We start from the raw sequence: 24636 nt of genomic DNA, 5'->3' as shown, positions 1-24636 counted from the left end.
ATATCAAAAGAGACAGCAAAAGATGTAGTGCATTTGGGTTTTGAAGTGGCTGGCTGTGTTATTCTATGCTTATTAAACTATTAGAGAATTTTTTGAGGACTTCACTTCTTTTGTTTGTGAGTGTGCTTAAATGTCTGGCTGTCCAAAAGAGCCAATATATGGAACACACTATGGCGCAAGATTTTCAAAAGTTAGGGTCTTAAGGCCGCGTGTTTAACAAAAGTGGCCTGATTTTCAAAAGTGCCAAGTACCTGTCAGAATCAGTGGGATATGGTGGGTGCTCTCCTTGCGAAATCAAGCTTCAGAAATCGAGGTGCCTAAGTAGGGATTGAGAGACATAACTTTAAGCCCCTATTTTGGGAAATTTTGGACTTGCTTTACAATGTGAGATAAAGCAACAGAGAGTCCTATGGCACCTTTAAGACTAACAGATGTATTGGAGCATAAGCTTTCGTGGGTGAATACCCACTTCGTCAGACATGCGTCATGCATCCAATGAAGTGGGTATTCACCCACGAAAGCTTCTGCTCCAATACATCTGTTAGTCTTAAAGGTGCCACAGGACTCTCTGTTGCTTTTTACAGATCCAGACTAACACAGCTACTCCTCTGATAATGTGAGATAAAGGTGTGCACATAAATGCCTTAGGATCTGTGTAGGTTTCTTACTTATCCAGAAGTGTCAACATTCCTCCTTCTTTTATATTATAAACAAATGCATTGTCCTTTGAAAAAATATAAGAGGAAAAGGTGAACCTCAGCGTAAAATATTGTAAGACCGTTTAAAAAGACAGTATGGAATTTAAACCAGTTAAACTTGAGTTGAAAATAAAACATTGGCTAGAGCATCAGTGCCCAATCTTGCTGCTTTTGATAGCAATGGCAAAAATCCTGTTGACCTGCATGCTGCAAGAATGGCCCTGGTGCTTTTGCTGACTTTTGCTCACTTTGTAAGGCTGGAAGTTAAAAGGCTGCATAAAGACTTGAAATTCTACTTAGAAGTCAGACTTGGGATGGAATCACTTGAAAAGTGAAACCGCTGTTAGCTGTGTTGAAGGTGGATTAAAAGGTTTTTACCCTTTCAGATCTGATTTCAGGCTTTCAGGTTTCCTTCTTATTTTCCCCACGGTTCACTAATGCCTGCTGGATTCCTTACATTGTTTTACAGCTTAGTAGTGTCATTGGCCATATCAAAAGAAACAAAATCATCCTGAAAAGTTCAGCTCCAGATACTATACCCCATCTCTGCAAAGGGCCTGTATCCAAATACCACCATCCTGAACTGTGGCTCCACCCCATCTCAATGAACATCCCTGACGTCCAGTTTTAGTAAATAGTGGGTCTCATGTCTAGCAGTAAGCATTTGGACCCTTAATTAACTTGCCTGTAATACAGGTAGAAAGCAGAAACTGCCCTGGAAGCGGAGCCTTTCTGGGGTGAATTAAACTGCAAAGATTTTGTTTTATATATTAGAGTGTACAGTTAAGGTCAATGGGCTGACAATGTGTATACAAGAGTTTGTCTCATGCAGAGATTATAAGTTTGGATTTACTACATTTGAATAGGTTGTTTCTAGTTGGAGAGAATGAGCTCAGATCCTCAGGTGGTGATAACTGGCTTGTCTCCATGGACTTCACACCAGCTGAAGAGCGGTCTCTGGGTTCTTAGGAATCTCTCTAACCTCCCTGTGGTTTCATCCCAGAAATGCTTTAACAGGGCTGTGCTTGGTTTTGTGTGCAGGACACAGAAATTCTGAACACCGCGATTCTCACGGGGAAGACGGTTGCAGTGCCCATCAAAGTGGTTTCCATTGAAGAGAACAGCGCCGTGACGGACATCTCTGAATCGGTTGAGTGCAAGTCCTCTGATGAGGATGTTGTCAAAGTAAGTTCCCCTCATGTGCTTGCTTCCCAGTACTTCTGCCTTTCTATACAGAAATGGGGAAGGGGAAGCAGAGCCCTGAACTGACCAATAAACCTGGCCCTGTGAATTAATTGTTCCCAGGCTTCAAATGGATAAGAAGGTGGTATGTAAAGGCACAAAAGGGAACTAGGTTCCTCAGTGAAGACATTGTTGACTTTTAGTGGAAGTTGAGCATCTAACTCCCATTTGTGCCTTTGAAAATCTCTCCCTTTTGTGTTCATCTACACTGCAAAAAAAGGACCAACTGCACCAAGTCTCAGAGCCTGGGTCAACCAACTGAGCTCACAGGTCTTGCTCTACTGGGCTAAAAATAGCAGTGTAGATGTTCAGGCTTGGGCTGGAGCCCAGGGTTTGAAACTCTCTCATCCAGCCTGAGCCCAAACATCGACTTGCTATTGTTAGCCCCCTACAGTGAGCCCTGTGAGGCAGTCAACTGACGCAGACTCTGAGACGCGCTGCTGCGGATAGCAATAGATACAATGGTAACAGCCTCACAAAATTGTGTTGGTGTGTGAACCCCTTTGTTGGTATGTGAATTCCTGGGTTGGTATGTTAGCTCCTTTACCCTTGTGCAGAGAGCAAACGCAAGGCCTGTGCACCATTTTTAAGTCCCATGTAAGCCCTCAGAATAGGGCTTAAGTAGTGTATGGTCCTTATGCAGGGGTGAATTTATCCATAGCGCATAAATTGTAAACTCCTTGGATCAGGGATTGTCATGTATTATATGATTGTCTAGCACCGAGCACCAGAAGCACAACCTTTAAGCATTACTGCACTATAAATGTTGTATAATAAGATGGCATTGACCCCATTAGGCCTACGATATGCATCTAGCAAGACAACACCTGTGCAGCCACAGGGATTTGCAACAGATTTATTCAGATCATTGGTGTCTTATTAAAGCAGAAGAACCCCTGTGTGCTTGCAGCATCCTGCACTCAAGAGCTCACAATAATGCACTATGGTGGGATTCGTGTAGAAGTCTTTATTACAGCCGCGTAAACGCTGCCCCCGATTAATTTATTGTAATTACCTTCATTAGAATGAGTATGAAATGAGTTAATTCTTTAATGACTAATCATTGACACTGTTTGCCATCTTCCAACCAAGGAGACAGAGAGAAAAGAAACCAGGTGGGCTCAGAAACTTAGTCACTCTTTGAAATAATGGAGTGAGGACAGCAGCAGGAGGCCTTTGTGCAGATGTTCCTGTGCCTCCAATGGATCCCTGGGATCTGTATAGCTAAGGGAACCAATGGACTTGGGGGAAGAAGGTTGTTGCCTGTAGAAGAAACAGAATCACACAGAAGTTATTCATCCTCACCAGATGATGTCCATATTTGCAATGACAGTAGAGTGACGGCCAAAAATATATTAAAAACCCAGAGTAATTATTTGATGGGTTGAAGAAAATATTTGATCAAAAATTGAAAGAAAAAACAAACCCTCCTACCAAAAGAGAGCCCCCTTCAAACGATTTAATATCAGTGTTTCTTGAGCTATTGCAATTCTCAAAGCGTTTGATGATCTGGAAAGGACAATGTTGTCTTGAAGTGTTATATCCTATTAGCATTTCGAGCTCTACTCTTAGGCCTGGTCGGCATCTAAAACTTGGGTCACCCTAGCTATGTCAGCCAGGGCTGTGAAAAATTCACATCCCTGAGCGATGTAAATTAGCTGACGTAGGTTGATGGACCTAGCTATCACTTCTCAAGGGTGTGGATTTACTACAGTGGCGGAAAAACCTCTTATGTCTCTATAGTTAAGTGTAACATTTGTAGTGTAGACATACCCTCAGGCCTTTTCCCAAAGACTTTTGTCTCTACCACAAGGATTTTCCATTGCATTAGTTCAGTTTTTTAGGTGGGTTCTAAAAGCCCATCTTTCTAACCACTCTGAGGTTAAAGTGAAATAAAAAACTGGAAATTAGCGCTCAGATGTTCATTGGAGTTGAATGGAGGAATTTTAGAGATGTAATTTCTTCCTCTGATAAAATGTTCTGAAATGATTGAGATTAGTAGAGAAGCTGATGTTGTTACTTTCAGACAAATATGCAGTGCACCCGAGGGGATACATCTATCACATGCAAATGTTAACTTCTATAAATAATAGGACCATAGGACTGGAAGGGACCTCCTGGGTCATCGAGTCCAGTCCCTGCTATCACAGGCAACCCTCTTATATAATCCCATTCATAAATTTGTCAAGCTCCATTTTTCAACTAGTTAGGTTGTTTTTCCCCACTACTCTTAAAGACTGTTCTAGAACGTCACTCCTCTGATGGTTAGAATCCTTCTTCCACTTTTCACCCTAAATTTATTCACGGCCAGTTTATTCTTGTGCCAACATTGTCTCTTAGTTCAAATAACTTTTCTCTCTGATGTGGTTATTCAGAGCAACTATATCCCTTCTCAGCCTTCATTTTGCTAGACTCTTTTAACCTACTCTCGTAAGCTAGGCCTTCCATTCCCCTGGTCATTCTAGAGCTCTTCTCTGCACCTTATTCCAGTGTGAATTCATATTTCTTGAACACGAGTGACCAGAATTATACAGAGTATTCCATATGAGATCTCACCAGTGCCTTGAATAATGACATTAATGCTTCCCTCTCGCTACTGGAAATATCTCTCCTGAGGCATCCTAGGATCACATTTGCCTTTTTCATGGTAGCACCACATTGGTGGCTCGTAGTCATTCTCCAATAGACCTGGCTGAATTGGTCATTCTCCTCCTCTGTCATTTCTAGTTGATGAGCCCCCAGTTTATAGCAGAAATTTGTGTTATTAGTCCCTAAGTGCATGACCTTGCCCTTCATTTCTGTTACTCCCGTCTTCAAGGTTCTGCATAATTTTCTGTTTCCCTATGTCTGGAGGATACCTCCCAACTTTGTGTCATCAGCAAATTTCATTAGCGCACGTCTACGTTTTGTGCAAGGTAGGTCGGTTCCAAGACCAATCCTTGAGGAACTCTACTACAGGTTGAACCTCTCTAGTCCATCACCCTCGGGACCTGACCGGTGCCGAACCAAAGAATTTGCTGAACCCGGGAGTCAATATTGTAGCGAGCGGGTCTCTTTTTATTTTTATCTCGCTGAGGCGAATAAACTGAATGACGCTTGCAACGCCGCCTAGCCAAGGCTTACCGGCTCTCTTCATAACAAAGTGTTAGTGTTGTTATACAATTTTATTGTATTGGCACAAGGAAATAAGTAGATAAAGCATAAAAAACATAAAATCATGCCGGACCACAGATGTTGCCAAACCAGAGAGTGTCGAACTAGAGTAATCTCCCTTAAGCTTAATAGTTCTCCTTTTAGCTTAACACATTCTCATCTCCCTTTTAACCAGTTCCTCCTCCATTTTGCAGTTCCTGTATTAATCCCCATCATCTCCATCTTTAATAATACAGCTAGTTTTAAAAAAATTGCCGTGAAAAATTCTGAAGAAAAAGTTTTCATCTAAAATTTTTCTTTTAAAACGCTCCAGCTTTCATTGGAAATTCTGAAGAATTGTGTTCTACTTTATATCAAACTTTTCGCTTTGATTCAGTTTTCAAAAGCCAACCCAAAATGAAAAATGCAGTTGAAAACTGAACAAAAATATTTTGAAATTTCCGATCCATTCTCTACCAAATAAATCATTGACTGTGGCGTTTTCCTGTGGAAAAATTTCAAATTGGATTTTTTTCATCAAGCACAGTCTTTGAATTGAAAAAATTGGCTCTAATAAAGAACAGACTCCCGTGGTTACTGGTAAAGGAAAGTGGTATCTTCAATAAGGGTGGTGTGCTTGTGTGCACAGTTCGTACTGAACGGAAATTTCTTGGTTTTTCTGAGGAACTCTGTATTGTTTTAAATTCTATCCTATTCAGGGGGAGGGGAGGAATTGAGGGAAGATCAACCCTATGGGTATTGAAAGGCCACTCCCCTATGCTGATTCTGTTTGCTCCAACCCCTCCCACCCTCTCCCTTCCTTAGTCTTTCCAGCTCATCACCCTAACATAACCCCCAGGAAAGGATTTAAATAACAAAGATAAACTAAAATACAACTATAGAACTAACGTGACTTTTGCAGCCATCACATTGTTTGCTCCGCTTGTATGTTCTTTCCCTTTCCTCTACCCTTTGTCTGACTAGCCTATTTAGATGGTAAGCTCTTCAGGGCAGGGCCCGTCACTTGCTCTGTTTGTACAATATCTAGCACAAGGTGAACATGTTCAGTTGGCCCCATTGGCACTATTGTAATAAACACGATCAATAAAAAAGGTAGGCAAGTCTATAGTGGAGCCTACACAGCGAACTAAGAACTATTTGACTAGAAAAAAAATATGCGGGTGCAGTAGGAGATTGACAAGAGCTGTATGAAACTCAGAGATTTCTCTGAGTTAATACAAAACATTTTTCATGTGGTTTCAGCCCGTATAGAATTTGCATTAAGCTTTGCATTCAAACAGCCTAACAATGGAAGCTGCAGGTGATCAGCACTTGTCAGGATTTGGCCCATGGTAATTAGTCACCAGGTAATTAAATGGCCCCTCGTATGATTCAAGCAAAGAGCAAGTAGGTGATATTTCTTCCCTGTGATTTGAAGTGCCATCAGAGACGAGCCCATTTGCGTTCATTTTACAATGCCCCAGGTTCGACTGCAGTGACATGATTCCAGGTAACAGGGCACAATGGTGATCTAAAAATAGAATGCGTCTGCAAGTAGCAGGTAATGCTTTCCCCAGCGATAAGACTTGTCTCTGGGCAGCTCAGTGTCCCGCCTTGATCTGCTGCCTTTCTTTTTTCTACCCCTTCAGTTTCAGCTTCTGCCAACATTATAGCTCCTTTGCTCCCAAATGTACAGTTGATTTCATGAGCTATAAAAGGGCTTGAGTGCTCCAGACCTTCACACAATGGTCCCGGTCTTTTAAAGGTGGACAAGAAATTTATTATAGCACTAAAATAAATCAGCCAAGTTCTACTTTGATCTGTGTATCTGAAACCATTAATAATGATTCCAACTTCCCAATCCCAGGCATTTTTTAATCTCCTGGAAACCCAGGAAGAATTTAGCTGCTCTTGTGAATCCTTCCACACAGCTCAAATCTGACTTGGCTTCAGAGGGGGTCTGCTCACAGCCTGAACAAGGGCAAGTCCACACCAAGAAGAGCTGAGTTTGGGGAGCTTGTAACCCTTTGTATCAGTCCCGAATTAAAGAGGCTCAAGTTGAGTATATTTCTCCAATCTGAGTTCATCTGCCCTTGTATGCTAGTTGTACAGCAAGGGCTCAGTTTATTCCAGAAGCTAGTCTAAGCATTTGGTTTGGGGTTTTGTCATTCTTTGACTAGCTTTCTTAGCATTGCTAAATGAGCTAAGAGGTGGTAAGATCATACTAGTGCACTCTATTGCTGTTGTTATTTATAACTGGTATGGCTGTAGGGCCCAAAGGCCCCATTCAGGATCAGTGTTTCATTGTACTACACATGATCCCTGCCCTGAAGCGCTTACAATCTGATTTCTTTTTAATTACATTTACACATTGGAGAAGGTTTCAAACCAAAACCATGGATCAAATGTAATGAATATGGATTCACACATACAGAACCAATGGCCATCACTGTGTGTTGAACCGGAGCCTTCAGCACCAAAAGCACAAGATCCTAAACTAAGGGAGTAACTTTAGTGGCTGTTAGTAAATAGCAGGCTCTTAGTCATACTGGGACCAACCACTAGAGGGAGACATAATCGCATGGACAAGGCCAATGTATTACACAGTTATGTAAGAACTTTTAGGAACTTTTGGAACTGGATCTGGGTTCAAAATCCAAATTTCCCAGCAGTCCCTCTGTTATAATGGGCTAAAATAACCCCCAAGATCAAAACATCTCTGAACTGTTGGGAGTTGAAAATCTGTCTCAGAATTTTGGTGGTTCAGGCCCAGCCTTATTGCTAACTGTTTTGCTAATAGTAAAAGTATTAATAACACTGTCGGTGTTAAAGATTTCGAGCTATAGTCATGAGAATTATTGGCACTCACCAAGATCACAGTATTTGCCTAAAGGCCCATTGCCTAAAGACCCGTATAATTTTCTGGGAACATTAATTCCACTGAAGTCAGCACTCACAAGAGTAAAGTGACTCAGCATGCATAAGTGTAGGAAAGGGCCTTCTGCAGATTTTTGCTAGTTGTAATGGAAACACAGCTTTACAAAATCAAACCCATTCTGATAAGAGACATGATCCCTTTGCTCAGATGTCTGCTACTAAATTGTGTATCCATTCAGATTAAAGCAGGCTGGATGCTACATACCGTGTAACCCAGCAGAGTCTCAGTCTGACAGTAAGACAGGGAGCAATTTTCCTAAGCACATCAGTGAGTAATTGTGCACCATGGAGGGGTTTGTTAGGGAAAGCTGACTTTTAAAATTTTGTGGCTTGAGACATCGCCAGGCTCAGCCACTGGGGGAAAAACCATCAACAGTAGTGCATTTTGTGGAAGACATTTGGTTAGTCATTTCTTTAATACATCCACCCTGGAATGATGAACTGTTTGAAAGCCTTCAGTGGCATTCTTTGGCGAACTACCAGCATGGTTCCCTGCTCCACAGTATTTTCAAAGGTCAGATACATTTTAAATCTCCTCCTTTATTTTGTCCCATTAATTTTATAGAAGGGGATCCTAGAGACAGACACATATATTTGGGAATATGTTTCCCCCTTTGATTTGCAAAGGAAACTCCTGTTAGCCCCATCCACGGGCATTTTCAGAAAGAGCTGCACAGTGCTCCTCCTTGCTGACCTATTAAATTCTAGTTCCCCAGCTGAGTGGCTAAACTGCAGGAAGTAGGAGACCACTGGGCCTTGAGATCTGACCTGGAGTCAATGGCAGAGCTCCTACAGGATGAGGCCCATATTGTGTTCCTGAATGTCTCCACATGAGCCTTGTCAGGCAGCCAGATACCGCGGTGATGCTGCAATAAATGTATAGATGGCCCATCACCTCATTGTCCAGCTGCTAAGTGGATAGTTACCTCCGCGGTACTGAATCTGTGGCTGTACCTACAGACAGCACAGTCATCACTTAAACTATAGACCGGAAGCATGGGGTTTAGACCCCAGCACTTTTTGTTCCCCAGCACCTTCTGTTCCAAAACCAGACCTCTATCACTTGAGCTAAGGGAGAAGATCTCTTACCTTATTACCTTGTTATGGGCTACCCCTGAGAGGGTCAATGGAGTCACACGTGCTGGAGCAAGGCTGATATTCTATCCCTTAGAGGAAAGTGGTGATGTGTTAAACACACAGTATTGTGCTGTGTGAAGAGAGAAATGGGTGTCAGTGTATGACTCTCATCGGTGGGCACATTACAGTGCTATAGAAATGCTCGGGGTAGCCAGATCATCAGGAAAAGGCCACAGTAGCTAGCATACACCCTCCCCAACTGCCCCAGGGTTAATGTAGGGCCAGGGCCTGCTCCTGCTCCCAGCGAAGTCAATGGGAGTTTTGCTATTAACTTAAATTAGAGCAGAATCAAACTCCTCTAAGAGCCAGTTTTCTGGCCTTGAACACAGCTTGGGACACAATTCATCTCAATTCAGTGGGACTTTATTGGCATGACAAGCTAGGCAAGTGATGCCAAAGTGTAAAAAAAAGAGACGGACCCCCTCAGGTACTGGTCAGGGGTAGGAAAAGTCCACTCAGGACATAGTTACATGCTGTGTTCAGGGTTTGAGCTCTTTGTCCACTTGTCAGCAGCATCCAGAGGCAGGTTGCTATGAAGCACGATGCCATCTCTGTTATCTCAAGTTTCAAAAAGTCTGGTCCCTTTAGAAGACTTGGCACATCTTGGACGCACAGTACTTTCCTCTCAGACCTTTAAACTCCTGCTGCTCAGGGAAGGAAAAGAATCCAAACTGGCATTGCATCTCGGCATAGAGACACAGGTTTTGTACAGGACTCTACTGCAAAGTCTTCAAGCCTGGGAGGATTTAAAGCTGCACATTATATTTTTAGTGCAGGAGATGGGAGAAAATAAAAACAAGTGACTGTCTGGAAAGAAGCAGGTTGTTCTGACCAGCTATTTTCAGCCAGGAAGAACACTCAGTTCCAATAAAAACCTCTTACAGTGAATATAATGCGATTGATTTATGAATCATCTTTTACTTAGGTCAAATAAAATTCTGTCTGGAGTTGGTTAGCTGCATGTTGGTGCTTTAGAGCTGAACATCAGGTAGATGAATTTTTGATTAGCGAATGGATGAAATGTATAGTCTTTCTAACTCAAGACTATAAAACTAGGGAAACTTTGGCAATGAATGGGGTTTCCACACAGCTGGTGTGGTGCTGGGCAGGCCGGATTTTGAACAGTTGCTTCAATGCAATGCTTGTGAATCTCACTTCAACTGGCGAGAGTGCTGCAAAGCTCAATGAAATTATGGGGAAATCAGTGCTAAACGTTTGGTACTACCAGCTCTTCAAACTCTTCTGCCCTCCTGAGTTATGATTTGTTAGTTGCTACTAATCCACTGTTCACCAGGGATGGCTATATTTCCAACTGCTTCATCCCAAAGTACAGCATGGATTGTGTCAGTTCCTTGATTTTTAATATTGGGTGGGTGGGTAGCTTTTTACAGGGAAAAGTTAGGGTTTCAGTTGAACTGCAGTACACATTCTTAATTCGTATTTATTATTTGCATTACAGTAGCATTTGGATTCGTCAGCTGTGTTCAGGGCCCATTGTGCTGACCACTGCACAGACACATAATAAGAGATGACCCCTGCTCCAGTCTAAATAGAGAAGACAAATAAAGGAAGTAATAGTATCCCCATTTTACATATGGCATAGAGAAGTGAAGTGACTTTTCCAAGTTCACAAAGGGAATCTGTGGCAGACTCAGGAATAGAACCCAAATTTCTCTGAGTCCCCAATCAGTGCCTTGACCATGATACCATCCTCCTTCTCGGATACTTCTCCCTTGCTCTGCTAATAGGGTGTGTTCTTGTGAATCAGATGCAAATGAAAAACTCTAAAAACAGATAATGAATAACGCAGCATGGGAATCCTTCTGATTTGCTGGTCTAAAGTCCCATCACTCTCATGCTTTTCTCCAAGTAAATGTGATGTGCCGTGTCGTATTTAGAACAGAGCTGCAAATAGAAAAAATTCCTCCCGTATTTTTAAGTGTCTCATAATTTAATTGAATCAATATACATCAGCACAGCAGAGTGTCAGAAAACCAGGCTGACTGCGGACTTTCTTCTGATGCAGATCCAAAAAGATGTCAACAGGTTGTGGAGCTTTTAGAAAAGAAATGATATTACTAGAGACACGGAAAGAAAGGGAACAGAAGAATTTGAGAAAGCAGGAGCCTAATGTATAAACACAAGTCTCCAAGCATCAGCCTCTGTTTAAATTGAAACTCACAATTGGTTTAATATGAGATCCTGGAAGTCAATAGTGAAAGGCGTAAGTACACCAGCAACCCATAATATGCAAAGACCTTCCGGTATCAGAGGGGTAGCCGTGTTAGTCTGAATCTGTAAAAAGCAACAGAGGGTCCTGTGGCACCTTATGCTCCCAATACTTCTGTTAGTCTTAAAGGTGCCACAGGACCCTCTGTTGCTTTTTAAAGACCTTCCGGACACCCAAAGAAACATTGGACCATATCATTGCGGAGTTCTCTCCATGTCATCTTGTGGATTCGTTCTGCTCACTAATGGTGTGTCATTATAGAAGACCTGCACATCATAAATGAACAATCAAAGTGAAATGACGGTAACAACACCTACCACAACAGTAACAGTAACAACAGCTACAGTAAGTGCTCCAAAATCAACTTCAAAGCTGCAAAATCAAGACCTACACAGACCCCAGCCTTTGTAGCAAGGGAAGGATAACAGCGTTGTTAGGACGCTCCACCACTTTCTCCAAACTTTTATGTACTGTGCCATTGAGTCTCAACTGATGCTGCTGCAGTTAAGGATCCCTTATATTTACCCTCATTTCTCCCCCCTTTCCATCCCAGTGGGGTTAAAATCATATGCTCTTTTTAAATTACACTATGAGGAAACCTGCCATACAAGCTGTCAGCAGGGTTTTGAATCTGTCATTTGCATGAGACTTGTGACCCAAGGGAAAGGTGTAAATCATTGAAGACTTACTTTTTGTAAAGTTACAAAGCAGCAAACAATGCAGCAGTTCCCATTCAAGTTAGCAGATGTGATTTGGACCAATCTTTAGTTTAAAGAAAGGAACAGTCTCTGTGCTCACCTCGGTGACCCCGCGCTTCCATGCAAGAGGCTCACATTCACTTTGTGCGTATAGTCTGTCAGATCCCTAGCGAGCAGGACCAATCGGTGCATTTGCACCCTTTTCAGAAATGGTTTGACTCTAGAGTGCACAGCACAAGACAGATTTTGGGTTGGTTTGCTAATGCTGGCTTTGGAGAGTTCATGTGGCTTATAGTCTGCAGTTCAGCTTCAACATGCTGGTCACTTGGGAGTAAATACATGCCCCACAGTCTCAGCTGGCCATCAGTGACCTCTCTGCTCTTTTCAGTCTGTCATAGCGAATGAGATACGGTGAGTTAAATGTTCCGCTGCTGCACTGCAGATCTGCCAGCAGTCTTTGTAATGAGATTAGGGAACGTACAAGCCCTTTCCATAAGAAAGGCACTCTCTGCGAGTTTAAACCATTGAGAGGTTTATAGGTAGTTTAGTTTATTCTGACGATAGTGTGGAATATGCAGAACCTTCCAAACTAAAGGGTTCTAAATTGCTTCATAAACGATGACCCTGATCTCTGAAGATTCTCCGCGCCTTCAGTTCTAAAGGCCCAATCCTGAAGTCATTCGTGCTGGTCATTGGGAATGTTTCCCGAGGATCGATCCCAAGGAAGGAAGCCATTTTGAGTGTAGAGCATGGCAGTTGTGTGCAGGCACACTGCAACGTTACAGCATAGACTACTTTGCCCATTTAGAACTACAGAAGGAAACTGTAAGGAGGGCAGAATGTTGGCTTAAATAAGTCATTAAAATATAATCATTGCCCAATTCTCTAATTATCCTTTCTACGTTAGGAATAGTCTCTAACTATTTTGAGTCTGTTTTATAGGTGGGTGCTAGCTAAAGGCAAACATTCTCAGTCTCGTTCTTGTTTGTAGAATGATCAAATAGGACTTTTCCAACAGCTAGGATCCCGTGGATGTTAAATCTCGGTTATTGCCCTTACCTCTTTCGTGCCTTCTGTATGGGAGGAGCTTGTGGCCTCATTTTTAGAGTCAATGAACACCCACAACTCCAACTGAAGTCAGTGGGCCACACTGGCAATTATCAACTCTTCTGTTCGTTGATTCATTTTTAAAGACCCCTTGAATGCAGCATTAAAAGGCTCTGAATGTATTTCTGGGGATTATGGAACAGCTCAAAACTGAAGCTTTAGCTCTTCCCGGATGCACTCTTTTTAGCATGAAAGCATGTTTTTCAAATGAATATTATTTAAGTCTCCACTGATCAGTATCCATTCTCAGTATTGAACCTTTCCTTTGTTCCAGATGCAACACAGGCCTAGAAATAAATGGATCTGTTCTTCAGCAGACATCACCCTCTTTCCAAGAGTCAGAATCCAAGAGTCATCTACTCCTCAGAATCATGGGCCCAATCTTGGAATTCCTACTTGGGGGTGGGGTCTCGTGGGACAGCTAGTAGGACGTAAGGTAGATTTGGTGCAGAACCACCCTTATGCGAAAATCCCTAAGACTTTCATAGGGATGAAGCCTATAAAGTCACATACAAATTATTCTCAAAACCTATAGAATGTAGTAGAGAATTCTCTCCTTCCGATAGATGATTTAAAAAAATAATAATCCTATAATATTCTGTGGCAGGATATAAAACTTTATTAAATTCTAAAGGATAGTTCAAAAAGTCTATAGAAGGGTTACCATTGTCTGTTAAATTCTATAGGGAAGTTCTTTTCAACTTTTTTTCATTTGTGGACACCAAAAATTTTTCAAATGGAGGTGTGGACCTCTTTGGAAATATTAGACATGGTCTGTGGATATCCCAGGGTCTGCAGACCACAGGTTGAAAACCACTATTCTATGGTAATAACCTTTCACAAATCCCTTAGACATAGTCTGTGGACCCCACGTTGAAAACCACTAGTATAAGACTTTTCCATAAGGGTTGGAGTCTTCCATATTTGATACTGCAGTTCCATATTTCCAGGAGTGACTTCAATCAGATCACTTAACCTCCTTGAATTTCTCCTTCTGAAAAGAAGGGTAATGATACTTTGGTAAAAGCTATCAGATCTATAAATGAAGTGTGCTATATAATTTCTAAATGTTGCTATCCTTTATTCTTTATACTACAAGTGTTTTCAATGATATCTAAATTTTTAAAAAATATAAAAACATTTCTTTTCATTACAATATTTTTACAAAATCTTTTTAACATTTAAATTGTTCTGATAGTAACAGGCAAATGCCTATTTTAAACACCAAAACATAAGGTCCAGGATCTCTAAAATGATGCATATGGTAGAACTCCTGCATCTGTGTGCTTCACTTTGTAGGATGGAGCCTAAAAATGGGGCAAACGTGTCTTGAGTCTTGCCCTCCATGGCACCACGGATGTGCTCAGAAAGTAGTTAGCTTGTTCCCCTTTTCTACACGGATCTTGGAAGCTCATGTGCCTCCTTTCATCTTACAATGGGCCAAGGCAGTCATTTTTCATCCTGACAGGGCGTTTCCCAAGAGCAGACGGATGAATGTAAAAATATAAACTTGACTGATTAGATGCAGTGATACCAGGACTGATCCAACTCCCATTGAAGTCAAAGACTTTCCATTGACCGATAGTTGAATTGGGTTCATGAAAAATAATAAAGTGGCTCTGTCTGATAGGAGATCCCATTGAACATTTTAATCTCTGACAACTGGACACTGCAGCATTCTACCATGTAGGGTTGAGGTGTGGGATCTGAGTTTGGGTTTCATGCTGGCAGAGACTGTGGTCAATGTGAATACAGCATCCTCAGAAGTGAGCTCAGTGACTGACTCAGGAGCAGTCCCCGCCGCCGAATTACTGCCAAAGCTGCAGGACCGGCAGACCTCCCACAGGCATGCCGCCGAAGGCAGCCTGACGGCCGCCCTCACAGCAACCAGCAGACCGCCCCCCACAGCTTGCCGCCCCAGGCACACGCTTGGTGTGCTGGTGCCTGGAGCTGCCCCTGGGTACTATTCAAGTACTGCAGAACCCATCATCATAAATAAGGTGCATATTCATTTATTTCAAAACCTTTTACCGTGTTTTATGAGTAATTAGTTTATACAGACAGCAGAGAAAATATAAGCTTCATGAAGCCATAGTGGAAACTTTGAGAGACATTCATTGGAGAACTTCCCTTAAATACCCAGGCAACTTGCCGGAAGCCTGACAAGACAGCACAATCTGGTTTGGAACTCGTTAGAAAGGAGGAACCGTCTGAGTTGTGCCTTGTTAAGAAAAACTTGTCTGTGGGCTCAAGTTCTTCAACACTGCACCTGTGGCTTCTTCACTCTGTGAGGCCATCACCCAAAATGTCACAGGCGTTTTTGCATCATTAAGAACAGATCGGGTGAGAGGCAGGAATAGGAGAAAACCAGTCTCTGTGACATGTGGTCTCCTGTCAGAAACACGAGCTTCTTATTCTCTCTCCTATTAAAAGTGTGAGTGACAGTGGGGGAAGCCGGTGTCAGGAATAGAATGCAGGTTCGGACGCTGCAGGCTATTTCACACGGCTGCTGATGCATCTCTGTCCTGTTGTGCAATGTTGCTGCTGTTATAGCCTGGGCTTTATTCTGTGACTTATCCTGAAGTGAATCAGATTGTCTGGTGGCCTGTGCTGCCATCAAATGATATTCGGAACATCAAAGAGTTCATCAGGCACGGAGCATTGAAACCAGAGTTAGGTTAGGGCCATGTAATTCGTGTCTTTGTCTAAAGTTCAATAGAGAGAGGAGATAAGATAGAAAATAATGAGGCAGTATAGTCTACCTGTTAGAGCAGTGAACTGGGACTCAGGACTTTCAAGGTGTATCTCCAAATCTGCTACTGATTCGCTGTGGCCGTGGCTAAATCACTTGGGTGACGTTTTTCTGAAGTGCTTCTACTATGAGGGGCCTCATGTTTAGATGCCCAGTTTTAGACACCTAAGACCAGATGAGCGGTGCTGAGCACACAAAACACAGACTCCTGCCAATGATGTCTAAAATTTGGCCTCCAAAATTACAAGCGACTTTTGGTTATTTGTGTTTCCCTGCCTCAGTTTACCAACCCATAGAATAGGGATAATAGTAGTATCCTGCTTCGCAAGGGTGCTATAAATCGTTTGAAGGACACCATGCTGTAAATGGAAAGCATTATTATGTATTACCAGCTTGCTTTGATCTTGATAATGAATTCTCTGGATATCTGTCAGACTCTTTTCATTTGTGATCTAATCAGGGTTCACACCTAGCTTTCTGGATGCAAAAGACCTAGTGCATTCAGCAGCCCGTCACCAGCTAAGCTTCTAATATGTGCTTACTGAATTCTAGTTCTGGCACATCCTACTTTCTAGTTATGAGAGCCAGACAGTCTGGAAGGCAACTGACAAGAACTAGAGTTTGAAACGTATCTCCTGTGGGGGGTGGGAGGGTGTTAATATATCTTCACTAGCAGGAAGCCTTCCCAGGTCCAGTAGGTTAATGGACGCAGGCAGGACACCTACAGCTATCATAATGAGACATTTCTGTTCTTTACACTTTTAGTTCCAGGGCTTTATAGCTTGCAGACTGCTTAATTAAGGCTAAGCCAGACAGACTTTGTGATGTACACCAGGAACTGGGCTGGTACCTTGCGAACGGGTGGTGCTCCGAAACTTTTACGAATGCCATATTAAAAGCTTCTCTCCTTTTCTTACTCCTTGTCTTTTAGAGCCCTGCCAGTGTGGGCCAAATTTAGAGCCTGTTTCCAGAGGTGAAAGAAGCTTGGGGACAGTGAAGAAGCTTACATTAGGCTAAAAGAGTCTGTCTATCTCATTAATTTCCATGCCTTTTACAAGTCGTTCTTTCCACAGCTGGGTTACACAGATCTGAAATGGAGCAGATCAGTTTTTGATTCCAACCGGCTTGCAAAACCTAAGCGTCTTGGCTTCCGTTTGACACAAAATGTGCCTTGCAACATGTCTGTGCCCGACTGTATCTTAATATAAATTGCTCAGGAATCTGCGTGGATACAAAATTTGTATTCCCATCCACCTGCGAGCCACAAACAGGGCCCACGGATATCCGCAGATACACCTCTACTCCGATAGAACGCTGTCCTCGGGAGCCAAAAAATCTTACCGCGTTATAGGTGAAACTGTGTTATATCAAACTTGCTTTGATCCGTCGGAGTGCGCAGCCCCGCCCCACCCCAGAGCACTGCTTTACCGCGTTCTATCCGAATTTGTGTTGTATCAGGTCGCGTTATATCGGGGTAGAGGTATATAAAGTGGATATCTGCAGATTTGCAGAGCTCTAGGAATCTGCAACAGAGGTCAAAGCCCCAAGACAGTCCTCTCTGGCGCCTCCTTCTTTGTAGTGGAGGCAGCATTCACTTCCGTGATTGCTGAGTCCTGGTCAGAAGGTAGTGAGACTCTGCGTGAGGACATTAGGCAGTATATGCTATGAAAGGCCTTCATCATCCTGTGACCGAGCTCACTGCAGGATACCAACCTCAGTCTGCAGGCAAGGGAGAAGTATGGGGTCTTGTCTGTGTCCAGGTCCCTCAGTAAAGAATCCCCTTTATATTCATTACAACCAAGTTCTGTTTCTGCTTTATTAGCAGGGAGCTCGCATTCCCTCCCAAATCACAAAGTTCCAGTATACTACAGCACTGTTCTCAAAGCGGCCGCAGGTCATGCTCTGGGGAGATGATTTGATGTTTCTGTTCCAGGCTGCCAGCTCGCTAAAATGTGGTTTATCACAGGATGAAACCATCCACGCCACTTGGAGCCTAAGTGGCCTTTGTTAGAAGGGAGCACAAAAAATAAAGCAAAGAGAAAGGAAGCGTCTGAGACATTTTGCTTAGCCCTGGCTTTTCGTCTCTCTCCTTTTTTTTTTTTTTCTTTCTCTTTTTGGTCTAAAGTTAGAAAAATAACTAGGGAAAAGTAGCTGTAATGCCAACTTTAATAAGGAAGGAAAGTGCTGAAATGGCATCAGAGAGCTCCTTCAAATTCAAAACTTTTCGCTGATCCGCTACACCGAGTGGAGCAGATCATTTGCATAAAGGTGATGGCTAAGCAGGAGCTCTCTTCATCATCTCTCACCTTTTTAGATGCAAGAGATAAAAGGACGTTTCAAAGGGAAAATGTTTTCACGGTGAAAAATGTAAACACTGGAAGGTGCGGGAGGGGAGAGAGACTGATATCACCTGTTCACACAGACAAAGTCTCCAGCATCTCAACGTCTGTCATGGGCTCAATGAATTGTTGTGGACCAGAATCACAGATGGCGGGCGCTAGTCACGTTGCTTAAAGCACTTCTGGAAGGTGCTCAGATACCACAGTACAAGAAATAGACTAGAACTTCCCTATCGCTGTGCCTATAGGGAGATTAGAAGCGTGGCTGCAGCATGCTTAAACATACCTGACCTTGCCTAGGTGCAGCAGCACAGACGTCCGCACGGGCTCGCCACCTGAGAATAAACCCAGAGTCTGGGGCGGGCTTGTCCAGTCCCTGCTGAAGTCCGTGCTGCCCTGGCTTCAATTCTATTGCTAACTCGAGCAAGCTAGGTCAAAGCTAGCCATCCCGAGTACAAACCTATCGGGAATTAGGGTTTGCCGGTGCTGAGCCCGCGACTAGCTAGCTCCCTAGTGAGCCCCAGAGAGGACACACAGCTGAATCACATTTGGCTTGCAGCAAAATCACCCGATTGGCCAGACCTCCCAGGCCTGCTCCTGGTCTTCCTCACTCCCCGTGACCCAGATCTGACCCTGGGCTCCAATTCCTGTCTTCAGTTCTAACCCCTGGCTCTGGCACCTGGCCTCTGACCCTGGGCTCCTACTCCTGCTGAAACCACTAGGCATGACTCCTGCTTTAACCACTATGTCTAACCACCCATGCCCCCGTCGCTGACAAAACCTGCCTGAACCTGTACGCAGGGCAGCTAGCACATGCCGCTGCTGCTGCTCCTGCTACTGCAGATACGCTACTATTTTTAGCCCGCTGTCTCGATGAGAGCTAGCCCGAGTATGTCTACATGAGCTGGGAATCACACCCCTAGCTCCTAGTGTAGACATAGCCATGCATATCTTCATGGGGAAGACACTGAATTAACCTAATGTCTGTGCAGAACAATGACCGGAAGACCAGTTTATACCCATCCAAAAAATAAGATGACTGGGATCTGATTTCCAGCTAATCTGATGTGATCTAAGGTAGTCCGTTCCTAGGTGACTCAGTCACACTTAGCGGTCCCCTGGTTCCTCCAGTAAGGAACCCGCAGTTGTTGTGAATAGCAGTTTTGAGGTTAGGTGCTGGTTAAACAGGGAGACTCTAGGCTATGCTAAATCCTGGCAGGAATCAGTGCATTTGGGTTTAGATCTGGGTTTGCTCACTGAAGCTGGGAAAACCTTTTTATTTCTTTTTTTTTTTTAAACATTGTTAGGTGAGAGAAGGAAGGAGGAAGCTATCTCACTTTGCTTACCCTTCCATACTAAGCTGACCCAGGATTTTGTGATGACCAAAGCTGCAGACTACGCACGATTTTAATGGGGCATTTTCAGAGAGCCAGTGTCTTATTCTTATGCATGTGCAGAGACGTGTGCCTTGTGAATTGGGTGCCGAGATACCACCCTCTTCTCCCTTTCATCTGCTCTGAGACTCTAGCTCGGGAAACATCACTACCACCCCGTGCTTCCCTGTGTGAAAATGCACTTCAAAAGCAATCCGGGCAGCCCCGAGAAGGATGGCTGCATGAAAGTGAAATAGTCAAAAATATTTTCACTGACAATTTATAGCTTGGGACTTGCCCCCCCCCGTCCCATTGCTAGCGCTGTATTGGGAATATAAGAGCCAAAGATGGAGCATGTGTAACTTACACATGCTCCATCTTTGGCTCCTATAGTAAGGGACGGTAAGGACGCTTGGACTTGGTGATAAGACCTTTTTTTTTTTTTTCTCAATGCAAGTCAAAAAGGCCTGCCACTCTGGTTGACGCATACCCAGTAATAAATATTAATCTGCATCAATTATTAATAGCAGCTTCGTAGCTACGGTAGGGGCTTCCTTAAAATGCGAGGCTAGATACATTCGTTTAGCCATTTGTTCTACAACAGCATTGCAAGGAAAGCTGGAGGTTGGACATCAGCCCAGAAGCATTTACAAATTGAGGATTTGCTGCTATTGTTGTTGTTTTTCCCTGATAGACACATTTGTTCGGTTCCCGACAGTGTTTGGCTTCTGCGCCTATTAAATCATAGCTGTAGGTCCAGTACACCTGGGTCAGCCTGAAGGTGAACATTTTATCACAAACCTTTGAGCCGCATACAGATGTCCCTCACGGTGAGTATATCACAGAGGATCTACTCTCCCGAAGCAGAATATACCTATGCAAGCCGCCTGCTAGAAAGAGAGAGAGAAGGCGGGGGAGAGGAGGGGGAGGCATCAGATATCACCACCCCCTGCTAGCCCGGAGATATCAGAGTGGGAGTTATTGCGGCACCGAGCTGCCTAAATCCCCCTCAGGTTCCTCGCCGCAGCACGGGGGCCAGTCACTGCTGAAGGCCTCTCGCTCCCTGCAAGGGAATCTTCCATTCCACACTTACACCTTTGACCTCCTCCCTTCTCCCCCCCAATGCCTTGCGATGCTTTCAACCGCGTTAGCAACATACAGTGCTGGTCCGCCTCCCCACGGGAGCCCCCTTGGGCCTGTGACAGCGGTGGCAGCAGAACAATGTGTAAAGACAGAGGGGTCATACGCTCTAGGAGGGTGATTTCTAAAGCGCACTAATGAATTGCACATTAATGGGTCCATGTAGACCCTGCTGGTGCACACTTAAGGTCCCCTTGTACACTTTACTGTAGAACTGCTTCAAACAGCACTAAGTTTAAATGCCCCAGCAGGGTCTACATGGACTAATAAATGCTCAATACATTAGTATTATACTCCTGTAAAGCACATTGCCTCCACACATAGACAAGCCCTGAGGCTCACAGCACCCCAACAAGTGCGTAAATATTGCCATCCCCATTCTGAGGATGGGGGAAACAGAGTTAAAGTGCCTTGCCTGAGACCACACAAGGCATCAGAGATTAGAACCCAGACGAGAGCCATGATTAGAAACAAGGACTTCTTCGCTCCCAGTTTTTTGTTCAGAGCAATAGACCATGTGCAATGATCTTGCAGTATATTATTCAGTAGCTATGTTCTCTGTGTGCTGTATAAAGCTCCAGGCAGAATGGGTGCTGGGCAAACAAAGATGACAAAGCTGGAACTGAAGCTGTGTAGAAGCCTGTCTGTAATTGTTGTTGTTTTCTTTAATAAATCCTCCTTTTTATGGTGGATTGTGATTCCTGATGTCATAACTCTATAAGAGGGGATAAAGTGTCACTGTTAACAGCACCATGAAAATCAAGAGTAACCATCTGGAACAAAGATCTGTATAGCTTACATGTGAATCATATATAAGTAGCACATATGTCATTACAGCACATGTGAGATATATGAGATAATGTATAGCTCATATACAAACTACTATGAAAATGTAATCCCTTTTGTAAATTACAGGCCACGCTCGTATGTAACATATATTAAAACAGGACACACTGTCCATCTATGTGAAAAAAGGGAACATTTCCCACCTTATGTCCGTTAAACATAACTTGGATAACATGAGGAAAAAAGGCTAAGCAAACAGATGGGTCCTGTATTGTACTAGATAGTATTGCATCCAGTGAGTAGAACTCACTTACAATCGTTCAAGATGGTTGTGGTGTATCATTTCATTAAACTGTGCTCAGATTATGTTCTCTGAGGTCTTCCCTTGAAATATTTCTCCTGACTACTATACCAGAAAATGAGCAGTGCCGACACTACCAGAGGATACAGATTGGACATGTGCTGTATAACTAGGAACAGTTTAGCATATCTAGCCCTTATGTTTATCCATGGTCATAGAGGGCACCCATCCATTTGATTAGCTTGGGGACTTGAGCTATTCCATGTGATAAGCATCATTTGAATAAAGTGGTATGGGGAAAGACAAAATCAAAGGGAGCAGATGATGGTATAAATAGATGTTCAGGTGGGAGGGCCATTACCGGTGCTAATGACATTCATTACAGAAGATGAAATAGGTTTCTGAAGGGGAGGGAGAAAGCATGTGAATTGAAGATATCTGTTGGGTTTACTTGTAATTTCTGCAGACATGCCAGCTCATTTAGTAATGCAACAGCTCCCATTGCTAGCCACTTAATGTATGATTAATGTGCCGCAAGATTTCCCCAGACGTTTATGACACCTTTAGGAATAGATTTGACAATGACTTTATCACACCGAGCCACTTCATACTATCTGCATCCCTCTTAATGATTTATATATTCTGGAGGGATTCTATTCCATCCCACTAGTACTCAGTAAGGTAATAAATGAGAAAACTCAATGGTCTGTAAATTACAACATTGATTAAAGAAGTGATTACTGGTATAACTCTTACATGACTATGCTAATGCTTGCTTATATTTCAGGACAGTATTTACATGTTAATGATAAATCTACTGCAGTGTTTAGAATTACTTTATGGCTTTAATCAAAATGTAAACATTTATAAACAGATAATGTTTATTGCAGAGGAAATGAATGTGTTGTTGTTTCCATTCTCCGTCTGAAATCCACTCCAGAGCCAGCTTCATCCTCGGACTGATGTGTGACACTAAACAGTGTCACACCAGACTGAAGGTGAAAACTCTGGTCGGGGTAGAGTTTATAATTGCTGTCTGCATCCAACTAGTCCAGTTTGGGGTTGTTAGCTTTCTTTTGGCCATGCGGTGAAGGAGTCTCTCTCATTATAAATTCCATAGAGAAGTGATCAGCTAGTGGCTCATTGAATAACAAATAGAAAACCCAGCCAGCGGCTTCAGAAATCGTATCCAGTCTTTAGGCATCTCTAGCATAATTATGCCTCCTGAGCCGGTGGAGGATTTTTGTGTTCAGCTGGTTCCATTGTAAAACGCCATCATTAACATGCGTAAGGAGAAGGGAGCCTTTTTTGTTTGTTTTTGTTTTTCAGATGCCAGGTTTCCACGTTGAGCCTGCTTTGTCGCAGCGATTACCTTCTTTTCTCTCTCTCTCTCTTTTCCCCTCTACCTTCCTCTCCTTTAGGTTTCTGACAGATGTGACTATGTGTTTGTCAATGGCAAAGAAATGAAAGGCCAGGTGGATGCGATAGTGAATTTCACATACCAATATCTGAGCGCCCCTCTGCAAATCACAGTCTGGGTTCCACGCCTGCCTCTTCAGATTGATATTTCGGACACGGAGCTAAGCCAAATAAAAGGCTGGAGAGTCCCCATTGTCTCCAATAAGAGGTGGGTTTAGTCGCTTAATTTATATCAGGCATTTTCTTGCAATGAATGGAGCTAATTTTAAGCCCAGGAAGAACAGCTCACGGTACAGAGGTTGCATCTGGATCCCAGCTTCCCCCCAGGGTAGTCAGTGGTTTAAATAGGGTATGTGCTCCGAAGTCATTTACTCACCTAGATGGTCCAGTGGCAGAGTTTGGATTTGAATCCAACCCATAGTTCAAGGGAGACTGGAAGTGGGATTTGGTTCTGACCCGTCTCTGCATTCTGGTATTTCAGTGGAGATCTTCAAAGATAAGACACCAATATCATACACCTATCACGATCGCCTGTGTAATGCCAAGAATCAGCAACGACACTTAAGGGCGTGTACCTGTGTGCTATAGCATGCAATAGTGACTGTCGGGCTCCGTATGCACTGATCGAGTCTGTTCAGTTGATCGTTTTTTTGCTCTTAATTGATTTTATTCCAGGAAGTGTTTTCCTTGCTTAGCACTTTGCTCTTAGTTTTCGCTGCAGGGAAAGAGACTATGAAGGAGTTTTGTCCTCGGATCTTTTTTTTTTATGCTTCCTTTTTCTTTTTTTCAAGACCCACGAGGGACAGTGAGGATGAGGATGAAGATGAGCGGAAGGGAAGAGGCTGTGCGCTCCAGTACCAGCATGCCATGGTGCGAGTCCTTACTCAGTTTGTCGCGGAGGACTCTAGCCCTTGGAGTCAGCTGAACTACTTGCTGGGTTCTGACTGGCAGTTTGACATTACAGACCTGGTGATGGATTTTATGAAGTTGGAGGAGCCTCACATTGCCAGGCTACAAGAAGGAAGGATTTTGATTGGACAAGAAGTGGGGATGACAACAATCCAGGTACATACACTGAACTGTTCTGGGTTCTACCATTCCTGCATTAACACCTACGTGATCCTGGAAGAGCCAGCAGTGTTCTGCTAAAACAGCACTGCTTTGGAATGTAATAATCTGTTGTAGCAAGGCTGTGGCCTCCTAGAATTTCACACACATACATTCCATCTCCAGTCAGTTCGAACAAATAAAGCAAAAGCCCCCGCCATTGTAGTGAGACAGATCAAAACCTGTACTTCAGCCACCCTTACCGGACAGCTCTTGCACCTGTGAAGATCTTAGTAAA

At 43.3% G+C, this 24636-nt stretch overlaps 1 protein-coding gene across 5 annotated transcripts in view; it reads left to right on the top strand.

The window, feature by feature from the left end:
* Positions 1-24636, top strand: part of LOC101934617 (transmembrane protein 132C) — a 304006-nt gene that overhangs the window by 265805 nt on the left and 13565 nt on the right. For all 5 annotated transcript variants that reach the window (XM_042852529.2, XM_005299570.5, XM_042852530.2 and 2 more), the window contains 3 exons: positions 1740-1883; positions 23294-23499; positions 24083-24356. In XM_042852529.2, the coding sequence (XP_042708463.2) occupies positions 1740-1883; positions 23294-23499; positions 24083-24356 (624 nt within the window). The remainder of the gene's footprint in view (positions 1-1739; positions 1884-23293; positions 23500-24082; positions 24357-24636) is intronic.

The sequence above is a fragment of the Chrysemys picta genome, chromosome 15 (assembly GCF_011386835.1).
Source record: "Chrysemys picta bellii isolate R12L10 chromosome 15, ASM1138683v2, whole genome shotgun sequence".
Classification (NCBI taxonomy): Eukaryota; Metazoa; Chordata; order Testudines; family Emydidae; genus Chrysemys; species Chrysemys picta.
Note: the sequence above shows the minus strand (reverse complement) of the source record. Positions and strands in the feature narration are given on the sequence as shown.